The 22,727-nt window shown below is 33.1% G+C and overlaps 1 protein-coding gene and 1 non-coding gene across 2 annotated transcripts; one reads left to right on the top strand and one right to left on the bottom strand.

The window, feature by feature from the left end:
• Positions 1-6,195: 6,195 nt before the first annotated feature.
• Positions 6,196-7,702, top strand: LOC126854553 (GS homeobox 1-like). The gene is made up of 2 exons (XM_050601416.1): positions 6,196-6,451; positions 6,984-7,702. Exons 1-2 carry the CDS (start codon positions 6,196-6,198, stop codon positions 7,700-7,702), a joined length of 975 nt encoding a protein of 324 aa, XP_050457373.1.
• Positions 7,703-13,107: 5,405 nt separating this feature from the next.
• Trnap-ugg (transfer RNA proline (anticodon UGG)) lies at positions 13,108-13,179 on the bottom strand. Its single transcript has one exon. It is a non-coding gene; the product is annotated as a tRNA-Pro (tRNA).
• Positions 13,180-22,727: the final 9,548 nt, after the last annotated feature.

The following is a 22,727-nucleotide window of genomic DNA, read 5'->3' as shown; positions in this document are numbered from 1 at the left end:
TTTTAAATTATCTAAAAATTATAAAAATAATTATATATACATATAATTATTTTTAAAATTTTAAATATTTTAAAATTACATATATTATATGCGCACTTTTTTATATAATCAATAAATAATAAATAATTTATGATTAATATAAAATCAAACTAATTAAATTTATTGCAACGCGTAGATTAAATAATAAACTTTTGGAGCCATAAAAGTGCAAATTCTCAATGTTATTATCGATTCGACGCATGAATCTAATTTGTTCGGAAATGCATTTGCGAATGATTTTTATTCGATTAGACGCAAATAGGAAAAATACGCGGCAGAATCTCTCATGATAGTCTGGCAGTAAAATTTTCAGCATAGCCTGTCGCAACCGATTGAAAAATAGCAACATGAATATCTCCGAGTTGTCGACCGAGATTGACATCAACTGCAAATTCGTCGGTCTCGTATTATTATACCGCAGAGAAGTTAAAATGAGATTTACCTCGAAAGTAACGCTACGTATTATTCTTACGCTATTCGCAATATTTTAAAATATTCAAGAATAGACTGTTCGCGAAACTTTCTTTAAAAGTTATGCACGAATTTCGTTCTGAACGTGAAAACATGGATTTGTTCGGTCAGATCAGAGTTATCATCCAATATATTCTTTTCAACTGTTGCACACGTGAGAAAAGATGAAAGAAATATGTTTCGAAGTAGTTACAGTTCATCAAACTCAAACGCTTTTAGTCGATTTTATGATAAAATATTATCGCGATAAAATCTTGTTTTTTCGAATGAAAATTCGCGATCGTAGATATCGTACTGTAAAAATGACAAGTCAACCGCCGATATGAGAAAAGCTAAAGAAAAATATGAAGCAAGGCGAGAAGTTGAGATGCGATTTACAGAAGTTGGAAATGTAAGTTCTTCTTTCCAGCTCGTTAAGCCGTCAGTTCCAAAGTAGTTCATTGGAGTTTACATCGGTTTTCGAGAAAAATATGACATCTGCGCGGGTAATATGTTTGCCGACATTTACATAGATCTAAGAGTGCGTCAAAAGGTTGATGCCCAAGTGAAGATGCTTAATGTCGAATCGATAGCAAAAAAAAAAAATCACTTTTTCCCTTTTCAGCTTCATTTTTATATAGCTTTCGAAACGAGGTACCGCATGTTCTCAAATATTTAGCTTGACTGCAGTCACGAGCATTGCACAAGATTTGCTACCAATGATATTGCCTCGCAGCAGGATACCTTGAAAGTTCCACGACGGTGGATGAGTTTGCCCTACTAACAGGCCGAATCGTATATGATAGCGATTATCTCGATATTCCACTCTAAGAGAGAGAGATTTCCAACCCATGTTTAGATTCCACGCATGGATCGATTCCCCCTCTCCTTTTCCCCATCTACCATGTATAAAATAAATTACATAACGCGTTACTAAGATATTTAATAAATATAAGCTACACATGAATAATATTTCAAATCGTTATATCATTTAAAATATAATCTTATCTCAAATAGCTATACGGATATTGTGTCGTATATCATAATAAATTATTATATAGTCTCCCGATGCAGGTCGCTTTGATTCAATTAATTTTCAGCATCGATCGATAGTAGATTTTCTTTCGAAGTCGAGATCATCTCATGTTAAAATCGAATAAAAAATTATTTCCTCACGCTTATAATTTTTAATACAAACATAGAAGCATTTCAATCACAAAAAAACACTTAGCAAAGGTAATTTCCTCTTTAAGATCACGCACTGTTCTTGACACGAGTGCGCATCTTTTATAAAGATGCACATATCTATTCGCATAACGTTCTTGTATTTTACTATACGCAAATATGAAATGTCAAAGGTAAATTCCTTATTTATAATTAAAAATCTTTATTTCTAAATTTTTGGAAGAATATTGAAAGATATATTCTTTCAGAAGAAATCCGATTTCGAGTTTAAATATATTTGTCACTAAAAAAAAAATTTCACATAATAATTTCGACTCACTCTGAGAATAAATAATAAAAATTATATATATATATATATATATATATATATATATATATAAATTATAAAATAATGTAAATCTTAAATTATTATTTTTTTATCACTCTAGAATGCTACGCTTCGCTATGGCTGTTACTGAAATCACGATGCTTCAATACTCTCGATAAAATCGCCACATTTGAAGGCTTGCTCTCAAAACGGAAATTTTGAGTGCTTACAGCCACAAAGATTGGGCAGCTATCGGGACCATACGAGGATAGTCACGCCCCGGAATAAAGGGGAGCGACCAATAGGATGATTCCAGGTAGAGGGTCGTGCACGAAATTAAAATATCCTTCCTACGTAATGACGCGAGAGATATGCTGGTAACGACGCACGTGAGTCCACGGGACGTGAAGTATATGGTCCTAGTCCGAAATGTTCCCTTCGCGATGAGAAGGGTGGTCCCTAGTTTCGATCCCCGAGGTCGAAGGGTTCCACGGGCACCCCCTTGAACTCGCGAATCCGACGGACATATGTTGAGGCAGGGGAGAGAAGCGTTATTGTATTATTCACGACTCTAGAACGCGTAAGATAACGTTACCGTGATTTTTAATACGTGGACGCGAGAGTGCGGGGGATGTGACCCTTCATGTATACTTCGATAATGGGATTAGTCGTGTTATTAGGGGTTTAAAATCGCGGCTATGTTTTCTCAACTCTGTCGGCGTGTGCAAAATAATATATATATACGGTATATTATCCGCCAATATCAAGATATCCGCCCTTAAAAATTATCACGGCTGTAGATTTATCATTGACGATGGTAAATGCGATATAGAAAACGATGATAAAAAAATGTTAAAGTATTTTCCTAAAAGTAAAGACAAAATTTAAAACTTACATTAAAAAAAAAAAAAATTTCTTTGCATTTAACTAAATATTTTATTAATCGATTAAAAAATAAGATTATTTTTTAATACTTTTTAAGACACAACTTAAAATCGATAACTGTGTAACTCGATATTGGAATATTGTAGCGATTACTATTCTTTTAATATTCGCGATGTATGTTATCATCATATCATATTGCGCTAATGACAAAACAATTATCGAATCGCGTTTTCCCCGTAAGCAATAACGCATCGTCGCGCGCAATTAATTTTCGGACACATCGACAGGTGCAGTCGGCGCAAAGTCACTCGCACAAGAATAAGTCCGTGATGACTAGGTCGAAATTCTGATCGTGAAAGTGGATATTCGAAACGGCGTTTCATGTTAAACAGTAATTTTCCGCTTTGTGAGCAGATCGTGCGGTCTCGTCTATTGCGCGACTCGCTCGATAAATTACGGCAACGGCTAATCAAGAAATTAGTTGCGCGTGTGCAAGTCAAACGGCATATTACTGAAACGTTATTGCTCTTCTCTCTCACATCTATCTCTTTCTACCTCTGTCGATACGCTTCGTTATATCGTAATGGCGATTTTCGTAGGAAATCTTAATATATATTACATGAAAGCAATATGCTTCTACTAAATTTTGAGATAAATTTATGTCATGAATAATGATTAAACTTTCATTTGCACGATAAATTGATGGAGCCTAAAAATATTATAAAATCATAAAGATAAACATAATTTTTTATTTTATTTTAATTACATTTGCACAATTAATATATTATAATTTAGATATTAATAAACAAGTGTTTATACGACCAAACTGGCAATTTATTGTTTGATTATTATATCACGACGTTTCGACCATATGGTTTTGGTCCTTATCAAGTGAAACTAAAATAACAATACTATAAATAATGATAGTCAAGTTACAATGAAATAAATAGAATTAAGCACTTACGTTATAGTTAAAAAGTAGAAAGAGAAAAATCGAAATGTCAAACTGACATTGTGTCAACCACTATGTTTGGAATACTGAGATCGACTAAACGACCTTTATTAATTTATCGTATATGTTGTTTAAATGCTCTGTATCTTTTTGGGAGTTAATAGTGTTGTCAAATTTTTTAATAAAAAACATTTCAGCTATTTCTCTTTTTCTTACATGTTTTGAAACATGTTTTGAAACATGTTTTGATATAATAATCAAACAATAAATTGCCAGTTTGGTCGTATAAACACTTGTTTATTAATTTATTTACTGGCAACATTTTTAAAATTAAACATAATTAGATATTAATGCTTGTATGTATTTATCTGATGTGTGTGCGCGAATAAATTTAATTCTTTAAAATTTACGCTAAAGGATGCTTCTTCCATTTCAATAGACTTAAAACGTCATAAATCTCCTTTCAAAGTGTAATTAAAATAGATTAAAGTCAATGCTGCAGAAACACGATAAAAATAATTTTCGTCTAATTTTATGTCATTAAAATATCATCATAGTGAAATTCAATAAATTATGCCGTTGATTTCAAGTGCGCAAAACATCTTCTGACAATTCCGGGGTATTCGTCGGTCAACATACCAGACTATTTCATCTCGCATTCCATAGTTTTCTCGTTATTTTCCACATCAGCGGTTTTTTAATTCTACTCTCAGTGCTATGAGATTTCATCAGAGTGATACACTCGAGAATGCAAATTCTTGCAAATGAAGGGAAAAAGGAAAGAAATAGGTGAAAAATAAAACCAGGAAAGTATCACTTTCTAAGACAGATCCGAAATTTGATTTCAGCGAGCTGAGCTGCTATTGACCCGCAGAGAAGAACGAACTTACATTTCACCCCTTGAAGAGACGTCGGCGGAAAGCGGCTTTTTTCTTCTTCTTTCTATCTCTTTCTTTTTCTATTTGTCTCATTTACTCTTTTTTGAAAATATTTCTTATAAATAAAGTTTCCGTAAATAAAGATATACCAAGTAGAATACTACATGTTTTACATCTGATTTTGATTTATTTTTCGAGAGTGTTATTGTAACATTGTTTGCTTAATTTCACGCGTTTGAAAATTACTAATAATCCTTTCCACAAACCGAGATAGGTATTAATGTTCTTAAATGATTCTTCCTACCAGCTTATCCTGATTGCCCTCACAGATTTTTCAGCACGTGCCAAGGAAGCCCAGTTGATAAATGTTGACAAGGAGAAAAGTGGAACGAACTTGAAACTGTTCTACCCTTGTCCGTGAAGAAAAATCGCAAGAATAGATGAAAGGATTTTTTTTTCCTAAACTGTTTTCGTATACTAAATATATGAATCCAGGTCATCGTTCGAATAACATAGATCAGCATTGAGACGCTTTTATGAGATATATTAAAGATAATTATATCTTTGAGTAGTAATCCATTCGAAATATATATGACAAAAAATTTTTTTATAAATTATTTAATTTTTGTAAGTCATTAAAAAAAAATTATCTCGTAATTTTACTCAATTAAGATTTTTGAAACTGATCTCAGAATTAAGGATAATTTTAATTATTAATTTTAATAATTTTTTTTTTATTAACTTTTCTAGAAAACAAAGATTTAATTTTAGTATTGCCAGTATAAGTTTATTTTAATCGATTTAAATCATACTTTGAGCTCATCAGTTGTTGTGCTCTGAAATAACGGCGAATAGAGTATACAACACATCGGGACGTCGATAATAATAGAAGATGGCTAAAGAGGCCGTATAAAATTTCCGGCAATATTAGCCACCCGTCGAATTAGCGCTGCGAGAAAATGCCCTACTCATTGTCGTTCCCCGGGGAGGGCAGTTGGGGTGAACCCCGAAAGGGGCACCCTCGAAGAGAAAAAGGGCGGGGCCCCGCATAAAAGGGCCCCAGATCAAAAACCAACCCCTGGGTGGAGTTTGCACCCTATATATATATAAGCCCGGAGTTTTCGGGATGCAGAATTCGATGCACCGTCGTGCAGTCAAAACTACGAGTTCATATTTAATTTTGTCTGACAATTAAAAACATTGAAGTACAGTGTCAATTAATATTGCATTTTGGAAAAATCACAGAAAATACAAAAAGGTAATTCGAAGAAAAGGCATCGGAAATATTTAGGAGCGCTGTGATTTCAAAATACGTTCTTGAGAAGAAAAAAAATTCATCTATTATATTCAAAGCAAAAATTACAAATAAAGTTAAGTGCGACGAGGAATCTCGATGATCGTTGGATTATTTAGTGTCACGTGTGATTTCTGCGGTTTAAAGTTGGACACAACTTTAGAGAGAAATTGCATTAATCGAAAAGTGCTTCATCGAGGAAAGGATGTCTCGAAGCTTTCTAGTGGACTCTTTAATCGGCAACAATTCGCCGCCTTCGTACCCGTTACCGTATTATGGAAATCAAATTCCTAATTACATGTTCAACTTTTTCAATCTGGGCTTGAGCTACCAACCGATTAGACCAGTGCCCAGACCACCCACTATGCCCGTGTCCATCAATTCACCGACGCTAGGTGTTTTGCCAATACCTGGACAGAATCCACCATCGCCTTTGAATACCTCAACGAGCAGACTATCAGGTAAATATAGTCACTAATTAACTTATAGTAAATGTCCATTAACGACTCGCGAATGTATGATAATATATGATGCCTTCATTATAATATATACATATATTAGAATTTTTAATAATTATAATAAAAATAAAATAAATTCCAAAATTACATTTTAAATAAATAATAAACTTAAAATTAAAGGAAATAATAATTCTGTTATTTTACGTATATTTCCAAATAAAATTTTCTTCATAAAATTTCTATTAAAATACAATAACATTAAATTACAAATTGCATTAATATATTTGAAAATAAAAAATTAAATCACAAATTATAATTCTGTTTGAAATATTTTTTTCTTAATGTGCAAATATTTTTGAATATTTTTATTCTTTCTAAGACTTTTAAGATATTATTTTAATATAAAAAACATCTTCGTGTATTCTCAATCCCTAGATATATCACGTAAAAGCAAGCATGAATCTATTGAGTTTTTCCCCGTCGCAACAACGATCTCGTAGCCAAGCAACACCATTAACCTCTGACCTTTTCTCAGATATTTCAGCGCCTAGCGAATCTCCGTCTCGCAACAGCACCCCGACGCCTCCACCGAAATCTCCGAGTTCCATCAACAACAGCTCTAAACGTATCCGGACCGCGTTTACTAGCACTCAGCTGTTGGAGTTGGAACGCGAGTTTGCCTCAAATATGTACCTGTCACGGTTGCGTCGCATCGAGATCGCGACTAATCTGCGACTGTCGGAGAAACAGGTGAAAATCTGGTTCCAAAACCGCCGGGTGAAGTACAAAAAGGAGGATTTACCATCCGGTCAGAGCCAAAAATGCTGCTGTCTGAGGACCTGCGGTAAACGAAAGGATAGCTGCGGGGAAGAATCTCCTGGCAGAAAGTGCGATCAGGAAGAGGACGAAAAGAGATCTCCGAAGAGCGAGAGCGGCGACGGCAAATCCATTCATAGATTCGCCGAAACCGAACGTCTCGAGCGATCGATCGCGAATGAAGACGCTTGCTTCGAGGCAAAGTTTGAATTCTCGAGAATAAATTCTGTGCAAGATCAGGCAATAGGATGCGAGGCACGGGATCTCTCTCGAGGATGCAAGAGGAGTCTGCCAGGCGCAAGCGAACGAGATGACAAGAGAAGGAAGATGGAAGAGCTGGCAGATTATCAGACTCCGAATCTAGAAGCAATTACAACTCCGATGTTCAGGAATATAGCATGCACGAAGCACACTGTCGAGAGAATCGTTAACTCGTAGATCCGGAAGTCTGTATATAAGTTTCGAAACTTATACTATGTAATGTATAATACAAGAAATTCAAACTCTCGATAATTTTATAAGTAGATAAATTCAATCGATAGTTAAAAGTGTAGATAAGGATTCTAAAAAAAAGGCTCGAACAATAAAATTGAATGTATTCGCCATTATTGTACATATTATGTAAATATATATTGTATACAGTTGTATAGTAATAAATATATTGTATTTTTGTATGATTTATAAAACCAAGATTGCATATTTTTAATATAAAGTTAATCGAAATAAAATTCTTACTCTCTTTTGCTATACTATTAATATATTTTAAATGCACCTTAATTCCTTGATAGCAAACTAATAATATATTTATATGCTCAATGCAAACATTATCCTTTGAAAGAAAAGTTTAAAGAGTAAATTCCTTGGAAAATAAAATTATCACATGTAATGAAAATTATCAGAATTTAAAAATATGAGAGTTTAATTAAAATAAAAAGTATTTTCTCTCAGAATGTATAAGTATCATAAATAATAAATACATAAAACAATTTTTTTTTGTATAATAAAGAGCTGATAATGTTCCTCATTTCATCGTACAAAATAAATAATTAGTCTGAATCGCAGAATTTCGACTTTAATTAAAAATTTTTAGTAAGTATATTAATGCAGCTCTATCTTAATTATTTTATTATAATAAAATCATCAAATGCCATTGTATTATAATGAAAATGTGAAAATAAATAATTTCAGAAATATTCGTAAAATAATTTCTATTATACATAATTTAGAAAATGTAACAAAAATAATGACGTAAAGTACTTTCTTTTTAACATATCATCAATGCAAATAATTTAATTAATTAAATATATAAAAACATAATTACTAAGAAAATCAATACAATTTTTTTATTCTCTTTGTACTTACATATATATCTTTCAATTTTTTATTCAAAATATAATATATATAACATGTCATGTACTCAGGGCTACGATAAATGACGATTGTAACAAATTATAAGTTACACACATATAAGAGATTATCGAAAAAGACATATAGCTTTTTATATATGAAACGTATGAATAAATACGCGCGTATCAAATGTTCATCAAAGAGAATCTTTAACATATATCATCAGCTTTGACGGCGTAACGCGCGCCTATATACACGATTTTCCAGCCAAACGATCATCCAGAAAGAGTACAACTCAACAAGAGTACAACGCGGTCACTCGAATCACTCGTTTGCTATTGTCGACGGGAAACCGGTCGTGTTGCCCTAAATCCCTAAAATTTGTCAAGAGGGCCTCCACTTTAGGTTAAATTTAAGGTAAAACGTAGTTAATGGTGTTAAGAAGCTGTGCGACAATGCGTCGAGATCTCGCGCTCTTGAAACCTCGAGCTCCGAAAATCGACAATGGAACACTTGTGTTGCCATTCGCGGGGCCCGATGAAACGTGAAAACCAACCGGCTGCCTTTTTTCGGGCCCGAGCGCGACAACGCCATTCACGGTAGCCAAGAAGTCCCCGAGGTCGCGTAGACTCGATTCATTCATTCATGCGTTTGTTGGATCAATGACACGGCGGAGAGAGGGAAAGAGGGGGAGGGGGAGGGGGGAAAGGAACCGATCGCGCAGACTGAATGACGACGAGTCCGGGCGAAAAGTCGGAATCAAAAAATCGCGCTTCCACGATCCGCCTTTCTGCCTTTCGTCCTGCACAACGGCGGCCGGTGCTTTTGACGATCGGAATAAATCTAAAGGACCTTTAAGGAATGTGGATTCGGCGACAATTTCTCGCCTCTTGAGAGTGTTAGCGAGTGCATTCGGTTATGGTAGTTTAAAGTCTGAAGCGTGAATGCGAGTGCAAGTGATGTATGGAGTGTCTCTTCAATTCCGACGCGACTTTTCTAATCTTTCTTACCTGAGGTAGCAGTCACTCCTAAATTACGACGCTTTTAATCAACGTATAATATAAAAGACAGGTAAAAAGAAAGATACAAGATAAATAATTTTTAAGCATAGGCCTTTAACGATAGCTACAAAAAATTCTAATAGCAACAATATTCGCCGCGTTTCGCTTTTCAATTAAATTCAACGTTTCGTGACTCACGACTGCGATGGACTAAATGATTTTCCGGTGCGACATCCAATCGCAATTCAATTTTGCGGACTCTCTCGCGTGCTCACGTCTCGTCACACGCGGCAATTGGATCATCGACCGTACGAATGATAGATGTCACCGTTCCTTTAGATGCCCAATATAATTGTGTGTATTCCGGTTGATTCCATTTGCCAAGTTGCGATGTTTAGCGTCGTGAAATTTCCTATCAACTACGTTAATGAGAAACCACGTATAATTAAGCACGATCCGTCGTGTGTCTTCGAAAAACTTGATATCCCAAATCATAAGCACATCCGAAAAAAATTATAATGATACAAAAATTAAATATCATTCACTTCATTCAAATTTTATCGATTTAATTCTTACGATTTAAATCAATACATGATAATATCATTGTATAACATGTAACGTCGCGTATATCGCTATTTCTTTGTAACACGATTTGAAACGATTAAAAAATTTGACGTATTCGTAATATCGAAACAAATAAACCAATGCATCCTGTATATGTTGTTAAATTCATGTTTTTTAAATACCATTATTTTTGAGACTGGCTAAATATTGTTCTTTAATAAATTTAATCAAAATAATAAAAAATATTTTTTTTTCGATATTATTTTAATATATTTTAATATATTTTAATATTATTTTAATATTATTTTAATATATTATACACATACATATATGTATTTCATACCAAGTTTTTCTCCATTTCGTTATCGTCCATTCAGTTTTACAAACTGCAAATTAAAAAAACGTGATATATTACAAGTACAAACTTCAAGAACATTTCATCATCACAACTTGTATAGACATATGTATACATGATTAATTTTTAGATTAATTTGAATATCGTTCAGATTATCAAACTTGATGGACGAGACGAGTCATTTTACTTTCAGTAGCAATTTGCGTCTGCGACCGTTTCTATTCAACATTCCTGACAGATCGTCGCGTTTTGCCAGAGTGTCTGTGCTCGAGTGGTTCTAATGAGTCCAAACAAATTCGTGACGCACTCTTTAGAGAAATTCTCTAGAGGGACACGACTTGCAACGGTTCGTACGACTCAAAAATTGAGGGAAAGAGACAATAATAAAGAACGCGACGAGAAAAGGAACAAAAACGGGAAGAGAAAAGAGATGGAGAGAGGGTGACTGAGTTGTTGTCGGCGGCGGCCGATTTCTGGTTCCGGTGCGCTAATTCATTTCATCTTATGCGCATTCGAGAGGCGCTCGATCAAAGCTGGAAAAAGCTACCGCGACAGCACTCTAGCACAGAAGAGCGGCGGAGGGCGAGATGACAGGGTAGTGCGGGCACTCGAAAGTTGAAACCGTTTTTGCTTTTTTACACCGAACGGAGGACAATGGTATCGGCGACATCGACCATTGTAAATCATTTTCGTGGCGTGGCTTTAGGTAATTCGCGTTCGAATCGATTAATTGATAGCAGCAGATGCGATTATAAAAATTTTGACAGATAACAATATTTTTTGAAAAAGTATACATATTGAAAAGAAACAGCTGTTATTAAGTTTAACAAAAAAAAAAAAATTCGGACAAAAAAAATTAAATTATTAAAATTAAAATTAAATTAAATTAAAACATCGATTATTTTAAATTAAACATCTCGAAGAAAGAAAAACAAGAAGAAAATAGTTTCATTGGCGACAAAAAAAAAATATTAATTTGTTTTTAATATTTTACAAAAAGTAATTTATAATTTTGCCAAAAGTACGAAATGATGATTTTATGGAAATGTGAAAGAAAATTTGACAATATTTTTTTTTTTGAACAAACAATTTTAATATTAATATAATCAATCCGACATACTGGCATTGGAATTTATCAAATTTAATGACATGATAAATTTGTTTAGCATCATAAATTTGTTTCAACAACGAGCTTTTCTGACATCATTGACATAATAGAAAAGTTTCGGAAATGTTCGGCTTGCGAAACGACAAGTTGTCATTATAATACGAATGCATTGTGCAACGATATCGGAGGAATGCATCGCGACATCATCGGCCACCGTTATGCATACATGAGCGATGACGAAGAATAATATTGCAAGAATACCGCAAATACGATGACCCATTTTCGTCCAATTTTTCATTGTCGCGTTTTTCTGTTCGGCGATGAAAGATGAATTGGCAATAAAAATCGATTATCTACGACAGTCGGAGGTTGTTTAATGGAGGAATTTTAGAATGGCATTCACGTAGGGAAATAAATTTTTTACAACTGCTGGAAACGATCCAACACACGTGACGATACACAGAGGAATTAAAATAGTAAAAAAGTAGCGAAAAAAATATGGATGTGTCATATGCATTTTTGCCCTGCGCATTACAATCGCTACTATGTTTGAATATAAACTTTATAATAAACATTTAAATAAAAGAATGCAGCTTTTATATATTAATTTTTACAATTTTCAATAAATATATCAATTTCTAATACAACGTAAACATACATTAGCTTTTAGAAGAGAAAGTTATTGTAACGATTGCAACACAATTGCGGTTATTATATACTTTATTTCTCTATAAAGGTCTAGAAAAGCGAAAGATGATCATCTCGTTCGAAAATTGGTAACCGCTGCTAAGATATAAACAATAAAGATAGGGTTTCACCGCGTCATTACATCATCATTACGCGTGGCAGGCGGCGTATCACCCATACGGATGCCGTCCGTGCCATGCACCTTTTCCTGTGTAATCTTCGCATTAAACCGTGAAATACATATGTTAAACGCACCTGTGTTCCAAGCGTGTCCGCCTCTATGCAACCCAGCAACTTTCAGGAAATTGCCTTTGGGACCAGTTTAACTTAACCGAAAACCTGACCGAGCGTACCGCAATAGTCGATCGATTATTATAAACCTGTTTCTACGCGACGAAGCATATCGTGCTTTACATTTGTCTATGTTTATAGCAGATGTTAGTGTAGTATTTCTTTTTTGTAGCAGATCTTGATGTATAAGAATATCATTTCATATGCTATTATTTTACTAAAAATTTGTTTTAAGAAACAATATAATTTTCAATATAATTTATTATAATGTGCGATATAATAATAATTTATATAAAAAAATTAATATTAAATTAAATTAAAAATTAAATTTACATAATTATTATTTACTTGTTTTTTAATTTTTAAACGAACAATAGCATGTGTGGCAATATTATTTGATATCCCCAAATAATAATAATAAAAAAACATACTATAGAAGAAAAATCACATATTTTCTTTTTAATTAAAAAAAGAAAAGCAACAAAAAATTGGGCTCAGCCGGGATTTGAACCCGGGACCTCTCGCACCCAAAGCGAGAATCATACCCCTAGACCACTGAGCCGTTGTTCGAGAGAGCAGTTTATTTTATAACATTAATACGTAATTAATTTTATATATAAAATATATAAAATTTTTTGTTTATTGTCATTAACATCTAAAATAAATAATATTCATATATAATATTTCATATATAATATAAATATAATAGCATATTTATAAAAATATTAAAAATTTATTGTATTATTATTATAAAATAATAATATTTAATACATTTATAATATATTTAATAAATAATATTTAATAAATAAATAAATAATAATATTTACTTTAACAAAAAATATATATCGAGATTTTATCTTCATTATCATAAAAATTTATGATGAACACAACTATCACTAATAAAAATTTTAAATTATTTGCTTATTATGCCAGAAATAAATTAATAAACTGTTTTAGACAAAAAAAAACCAGTATTTTTTATACAACAAATTATATCGCAAATGCAGACTCGACCGCCATTTGGCTGCAACATTTATCACAATTAGAGCCATAAAATAGCTACTTAATTTCGGAACATAATTCTCTCTTTTTTCCCTCTTTCTTTCTCTCTTCCTCTCTTTCTCTACGTAAAAAAGGGCAGCACCTTCATTTAATATCATGACAAAAAAAACTGTTGTATCTTTGTTTCGCGAGAGTTAACTCGTTCGTAACATGTCATCACCCTTCGGGCAAAAACGCGATGCAAACGTGCCGCGCAGCCCTTAAACACGTCGAAGGGTCGGGGAAGATTTGTGGTCGCGCTGGCTGATTGCATAGGAAGGAATCAAAGGGACGGAATCTCCCTATTGACGTGCGGTCAGACAGCCGATTTTGAATAGATTCACCAAGCGGAGATCGAGACAACGCGATTGTTTGACGATGCCGAGTGATATCGAGCTACGGACAGTCTTAAAGACTGTTGACTGACAACTTTAAAAACACGTATATCGCGTGATATAATAATTCGACAGGTGCTAATAAGCGTAATTCTAAATAATATTTGAGAGATATATTTAGTGAAAAATGATTTCGCTCTATATTTCGCATTCTTTTTTATTATACATTGCAGCAAAGTTTTTATTTTATTCAAAAACGTTGCTTTCATTTACTAATTTAATTTATATTTTCATAATAATATTAATTGTATGAATTATACTAATATTTTATAATTTCACGAATATCTAGTATTTTTTAAGGATTTATAAAACGTCAATTCTATTTTGATAGCACATCTCAAATGCAAAAATGATGCAAAGTGCATGTTCAAATCGTAATCACATTAATGTAACTAATTATATAATATAATGAGAGAGAGAGAGAGAGAGAGAAATATTGAGTCATTGCAAACAAGATAAATATATGTCATGACATAAATAATTATGCCAATATTATAATAAATATATTTACTCACCAACCGATGTATCATATCGCTGGTTGCATTCGTTGCATCTCCGCTCCCTTCTTCTTCCTCCGGATTGTTTCATTATCCCAGATCCTAGACATTCCATGTACGTGCTAATTAACACAATACGATTATCCTGGTTACCTCGTATGGCACTCCCGATACTTATTCCACTCACGACTTGCGCGATTTCTGCAAGCGAAACAATGAGCATGAAAACAATGTGAAACACGATCGCACGTCCCGTATTTCCGCTCGACATATCGGGATTTATTGACATTATCAACACTCGCGATGCAATCGACGAATAATTAAGGGTGTGTGAAGATCGTTCATTAGTTTGTTTGAAACACACTTACCGCGCTCGCGACATAACCACTTCATGTCTCACTTCACACTATATCCCGCGACTGCTTATTGTCTTACTTGTATGTATACTAAGTTGACATGATATACCAACTGTACTTGTCACATTGTGTTTTCAACGCGTTTTACACACCTTTGTACAAAGCGAGAGAGAACACATACGATCGATCGTTTCATCGATCAACGCTTCTGGATTTTGTTAGGCTAGGTTCGTAAAGCTCGCGACGGCTCGCGACATTTTACGATGGATCTAGAGTTCGTAATCACTTCAATCGATTCAAAAATCCACTCGACATTCGCTCGTCTATATTTCCAGGACTCCTGTCACTCGGTCGTACACGAGACAATGCGAGATTCGGGAATGTGAATCCGGAAAAGGGGCGAAGGATACGCAATACTGTTGCCGCGACGTCACGATGCGACTCGAGACCGCCGCGAAACCGCGAGGTGACCCCAGACGCTCCGCGTATGACGTCACACGTAACTACGCGATTCACAGCCACATAATTGTTGACATTAATAATATTATTTATTCGATATTAATAATTACATCAAAATATTCATGATTATTACGATAGACATATCGAAAGCTTTAAGATAAAGATAATATCATCTGATAATAATTCTTATCATCAGTAAGAATTGGAATTCGATAATACAACGATATCGTATAAGAGCTTTGCTTGATTAATGTTGTACAATTAACTGTCCTTTTTGCTATCGTTTTCGCGATCACTGTATCGATTTATTTTGCGTCTATTTCGGGATAAAAGTTCCGAAAATTCTTTTCACGAGTTACTCGTATTTCCCCGGCATTTGTTCGCACGCAAGATTCGCGAATACGAATCAAAAAAAATACTAATTGTAAGATGTGAGGAGGGGGTGCGCTAGATACATCGCGGAGGAAGGTGCGCTAGAGACATCGCGGAGTAATATTAGATGTTCCTTCGTCTGACGTCACGCGACGCTATTAATCAACTCCAATATTGATATATAATAAAAAATTATAATTATACTAATATATCATTGATTACTATGATCGACGTATCAATAGTATCAAGACATACAATAATATCAGTAGATAAAAATTTTTGTCAACTTATTAGCCTCGAGAATGTAACAACAATAACAGTTTTGTTTGTTTACTTGAGTCACGTTGTCCTACTCTACCGAAGTTGATGTTCGTCCCCGATCTCTCGTCCTTTCCCTACGGAGACTATCTCGCGGTAAGACGTGTTCCGTATCGAGGTAAGCATTCCGAAAGTATTTTGCGTGTTCTTTCGCGTCGTAAGAGATCCTAATGTGCGCACGAGTTATCGGCGACGCCGGATCACATGACACAGATGTCAGTGGAGCGTCGAGCGTCGCGAAATCGCGATCGAACGCGCAGTTCGATGTCCGTAATCGCGAAGGACATTTTCGATTTTGCGCCATCTTGGGTAATACGTTGAATGCAATTTTTCGAAAGATCTAGATCGATTTCCTCACGTTTTACACGTCGACAATGAATTTTACGGAGCGAAACGAATGTCGAATTAATCGCATTAGAGGAATAATTACCGTGGAGTCGCGGATTGTACGCGTTTTAATTATTATGCTTTATTATAAAATTTGTAACGGCCACGCCCTTTGCCCCGCGTAATTTTTATAGTCTTTCATAACATTTATTTGAAAATCTGCAACGATCGCGTTATTCTCTGCTGGTTTTTGCTCGTCGATAACGAATATCATGCTGTGAAGACTCCGGGAATGTCAAATTGAGCTACGGGAGATTCGTTAATTAGCACAGAATCGTGATCGATGTGTTCGTTTCTTTTTTGAACTGCCGTTTTTCTCGCGCTATATTCACGCATGTCGGTAACGAATTTGATGCGGTAATAGATATCCGAAGTGACGAATCGAATAAAGGGAAAGAGTGTGTGTATTAAATACGCGTAATTGTTTATTCGCCGCGTTTATTCGATTTATTTATATTTACGCGAGTGAGTAATAGAAGTTTCGAGTGTGCACTGAAACGTAAAGGTCAAGAGGCCAGGACTTCGATGACGTCGACGCGGGAATAACTATGTGAGTAAATTTAATGATTACAATTGGTCAATTTCTCATTTATTTTTCTCGATAGCTCAATACTATTGCGGTATATGTATACATTGCTATCTAAATTGAATAACATTTTATGTATTTTACATACTGTTTAATGACATACATTATATACTGATAATATATTAAATTAATCAGAATAATTAATAAGAATATATTAAATTTAACAATCTATATGTCTGACATATAACAGACATTTATAATTTTTCATTAAATAATATTAAATAATTATATATAAAATTATATTATATTAATTAATAATATATTACATAATTACATAATTATTTAATATTATTTAATGAAATATTATAAATCGATATCATGTATCAACAATATTTTTTTTATCTCAATGTCGGATAACAATTATTTTTTCAAAATCTCTTTTTTATGTGGTTTTGACTAAAAACGAAATTATTTCTACAAATAATTGCAAACGAAATATTATCATTTTCTCTATTGAAAACTCAGTTTATAAAAAATTGAATGCCAAGTTGACAGATCGATCGACGTTTTAATTCAGTTCCGATGTTATTTCCGCGGATTGAATCGCGTTCCGAGTGTCGATAACCGATCGAAGAGATGCCCTCCCTTTGCCTCTATCCTTAATGCTGTAAATCAACTCCGAATTCCTCACTCGATTTCCATTACAAAAAAAGCTCTCTCCGCCGAGCGAACGGCGCGCGCGGGTCCATAGCAAAGTACAAAAGCACTGACAACTCTCATTCGCGAGATTCTCGGCTCTATCGTTCTTGGCATCAAAATAGAAGACAGCGGGATCGAAGGCGGACTCCGGGGCGTTAAGTGGTCGTCGTCCCCTCGTGCGAACCATTGTGTTGGCGCGAGTTTAAGTTTAATCCCGTGTGCCTCTCGATCCGACCGATAAACTCCGGGTTAAATAAGGATTAGCGCGATGACTTAGCGAGGACGGGCAGGTCAGTTTTTCGAAAACTCTTTTCCGACGAAACCGCGAGCGAGCCGCTGCCGTCGTCATCGTCGTCAAGGAGTCTCGTATTACGGACGGCAGGCAGATCAGTATCGCGACGCGTTAAAGTGACGTTAAAAGGTACGGAACGAGGGATGCTGCGATCGACATCATCGATAGATCGTCTCGGTGGAAAGATTATCTCGATGGAAATTAGTCGGGTGAGATTCTTGATTTTGGAAATGATTATCCGATAATCGTGTGCCAAGTACACGATAATTATATACGTTATTAGGTTTTATTATTATGTAATTATATAATGTATGATATTATATATAATTATTTAATATTATTTAATGAATAAAGTATCTTTATGCGATTGTATCTATAGCACAGTTAAACATGCTGAAAGAATCTCTTGTGAAAACTTTATAAAAGCATGTTTCCGGAGATATTAATCTTCTTTTAGTTGCTAATAATTTTGTAGGAAGATAGATATTTTGTTATAGCAGAGAAATGAATGAATCATTAAAATATTCTTTTTTATATTTTTTTTGAATCTTTTAATATTATTTCGATGTGAGATGCAATAAAATTTTTTCAGTGATAACAGTAAATGAGCACAAATTACTATATAATTAAAATAATTAATAAAATAAATTAATAATTAATTTGATGCAAAAAGATTTATTAGAAATATGCTTTTTTAACTTAATACTTATGTGTTTTTATGTCTTTTAATCAGCAATAATAAGCTGATAACTTAAAAAACTTTTTATGAAATTTTTCGACACTTTTGAATCAAAATCGAACAAATACGAATGCAAAATGATGCAGAAATGTAGTGAATCGTTCATTTCCATTTGCCGATTTCCCGTAGACTGAAAAGATTGACGCGAATACGATTAGTCAATAATTAACAATCATTTCGGCTCTAATTAAATGGCGCGCTTTCCGGGCGAACTTCCGGGAGGCAACGATACGAATCGATCAGCCGCAGCCGTTACATGTGTGGAGCGAGTAACTTATGGTGAGAGTTTAATGAGAAATTTGCATGACATTACGATTTTAAACGTGAGAGTTTAATGAGAAATTTGCATGACATTACGATCGAACCCCTCCGCGACGGATTAATGTGCGCGTCTTTCGGCATAATAGCGCGGCAATGAGCGCCCGGAACTCGATTCTCTGTAACCGGTCGTAAAAAATCGCGACCACTTATGTCTATGCTAATTTTATTTCTCAGCGAGACCAATCGTGCCACTAAATCAAAATGCAGGCGCGCAGAACTACGAGTTGCAGAATAATTGCGGCGCGAGAATCGGAAAAATCAATCGACATCACTAGATTTTTGTTCATTGTTAATACAAGAGAAAGTTTTTATCAATTTAAAAGTAAAGTAATCATATTTTGCCTCGCGAACCCGAAACATATCGAATGTGAATCAAAAAATATTTTTTTATCCGTTTTCAAATCGATAGGAGTTGTGTGTGAGAAGCATTTCATTTTTTTATAATTCTGATCATTATAATATAAATCTATAAATATTTATCATTATGAAAAAGTTGCTTGTCCTGATGCAATTTTTTTTAGACCGCAAAGAATTATTGAAAAAAAATCAATTTAAAATTTTTAATAATTTATAAAGTTTCTATGAAATAATACTTTATAAATATATACTTTACATACAAAATCGCTATTTACGATTTCGTCGGCGAGAGAAAAATTTAATTATGATGTATTTTTTTTTCGCGCATGAATATACATAGAAGGACTTTGCGTATATTGTAATGCCGGACGAATATGATTTTAATTGGAGCGCGAAGTGCGACGAAATTAATTTTACAGAATCGCGAAATTCAAGCGGAGCGCGCATCGATGATTAATTTCAATTATGAGTTTTATCTGCGAAATGAAGCTGCCTATTAAATAATCGAATTTTTTAACATCTCTCATTTCAATAGTTTATCGATTAATTATGCAATGTGTATTTCATTTGAGGCGGTTACGCGCTTGAACGCGAATGTGCATACACGTTTTGCAATTTATTGATGGAAGGCGTGTATCAAAGTTAATTAATTTAGACGCGTTCATCAACTATCAGTTACCATTTAACATTTTTATTCAAAATGACTTTTAACTTTCAAAATGATTTAATTTTCAATAATATTACATAACACTTAATATTTTTTACAAATATTTCTAGATACATATTCTCGTGCTATAGATGTATATATTTTTTCACATGCGATTGCTTTAATAATTATCAAAAGAATGCATGTTGAACGTCTCTTGCTGTGTTAATCACGCTCTTGAATGAGAAAATATATAAATAATGCTGTTATTATTTTTACAATATAAAGGATAAAATTAAACAAAACAAATATAATACAATTAATGTTCAATTTTTATATTTCTCAATTTAATGATTGGAGGAAATTTTTCGTCTTGCATCTAGAATTAATTATACGCTCCAACAAATTAAATGGCATAAAACATCTTGCAGTTTTGTATATTATTACATTAAAATATTCATACATCTCTGAAACAGCTAAATAGGGGACTGATCTTTGTTTCAAAGTCACTGTGCGTGTTCTGTTTGCACTAATGCAAACAGTTCCCTTTGAAAGAGTGCATCACGTGTTGATCACTTGAATCGATGTCGTACTCGAGCAAAAGAGGCGTGCTTAATTAATATGAGCCCTCTGTAGATTGCATTGTTTGTCGCATTAAGCGAGGACGACGATTCGGTAAGTGAAGCGTTAAAGCCGCGTTGAATGCTCCTTCACTCGCCTCTACTCATTGAATAGATCAAGTGCACTTGATTATACTATAGCGATTCGATTTCTTATAATTCTAATAAGATGGTTAAATTTATTGTGTTTCAGTGAGTCAAGAATTTTTTTGAAATGTTGTTAATAGTTTAATATCCATATATGTTATCAGAAATTTTATGAATAAGAATATATATAATATAAAACATAAAAGTATATGAAATTATCGAAAACGCGTTAAATATTTATTTTATACAGAAAGTATATTACTATTAAAATAATATTACAGTAAATTATTCTAATTACGTAGAATATTAAAATAAAACGAATACATAGTTTCTAATAATTATATTTAACAGCAAAAAAAAATTAATTTTAATAGATTGATTTATTGATTTAATAAATTAATAGATAAAAACATTTATACTAGGTATTAATTTAATATATTTTTTAAATATAATTCTATTTAATATCAATCTAGTATTAATATACTTTCTATATATTAATATTTAATGCCCTTTAAATAATTTGGATGCACCATATGACTTTTGCGAATATAAAATTGAAATATTAAATTAAATATGAAATATTAAATTAAATATGAATATGTCGTATGCTTTAAATATGGAAACGCATTTTCTATTGTTTCTTCGCTTTTTATTTTCTTCAATCTTGTGAGAAACTTTAAAGGTTTATTAAAGCAGGGTAGGGATATATATTAAACTTCTTAAATCGCCTTCGTGAAATGTAAAATAAATTATGACATCATGAGACATATTTCAACTTTTGGCAAAATTTTACTTGCAAGAAACAAAATTCTGCACAAAGTAATTACAAAAACTGTTTATCATATTTTTTATTAATATTAACTCTACAAAAAAATTTCGCGATTTACCTCGAAGTATAAAAATTTTTTCATAAAGAATTTTAATCGATCAATTTCTACTTTATTTTTATTTACACGAATACATAAAAAAAATAAACATAAAATTATATCAAGAAATTGTCTTAAATTAGATGAATAATATTTGTTTTACGTTGATTTTATAATACTAAGCATTAACAATATTTCAGCGTAAAATGACAATATTATTGCAGAGATTATTCTATAAATTTTTTTTTTACTAACAATAAATTGTGAAAGATACACCGTGAAAATGTTAAGAATATCTTTTATGAAATAGCTAATCTAGAAAAGAGAAAGAGTGAATATTATTGTAATTGTCGAGTCTCAGCGACAAAACGATTGTTGTTATCACACACAATAGCGTTTTATTGATCAAGTAAATTCCTTGCGCAAAGAAAACGTATTTCTGCTCGACCTCCGTTCACATTCAGGTACACGGTTTCAGGTTCACACCCCGTGGGTATTTGATGTTGGTTTTGCGGTCCTTATAGTCAGCTATTTGCGTTGTCGAACATGCGAGAACTGCTCTGCCAATGGTTTGGGAGTATTGTTAAACGGATTAACAACAGTGACATAATAACTTACCTTCTGAATTTTGACTCCACGCTCGCGATAAATTATCATCTTTCGCTACGCGAAAAGAAAAAATTAGCAGTTCTTTTTTTACCTTAATAAATACAGATAAAAGACATACATTTCACGAAAAAAAACAACATGCTCCTATCTGCTGAATTCTAATAATCGAATATTTATCAAAATATTTGATTATCAGAATCGAATATTTTGATAAATATTCGCTTATCACAATTAAGTAGATGGAACATGTTGTTTTTTTAAAAAATATAATAGAATTTGTTAAATATTTTATTACCTTTTATATTTCACATTTCTCGCAATTGACGCATATTTCAGAAAACAGCAATGGGATTGTTTGTCATGAAATTTCTCCCACACATTTTTGGACCGATTTAAAAGAGATTTTAGTTAAAAATAAATAAGCGTCTTTGTTACAGATACAAAATTCGACAATTGCAAAAAAGAAACTGATAAAAAAAATGCAAAAAAAATCTATTCTCTGCTATAGTTTTATCCTAAACTA

The sequence above is a fragment of the Cataglyphis hispanica genome, chromosome 14, assembly GCF_021464435.1.
Source record: "Cataglyphis hispanica isolate Lineage 1 chromosome 14, ULB_Chis1_1.0, whole genome shotgun sequence".
Lineage (NCBI taxonomy): Eukaryota > Metazoa > Arthropoda > Insecta > Hymenoptera > Formicidae > Cataglyphis > Cataglyphis hispanica.
Note: the sequence above shows the minus strand (reverse complement) of the source record. Positions and strands in the feature narration are given on the sequence as shown.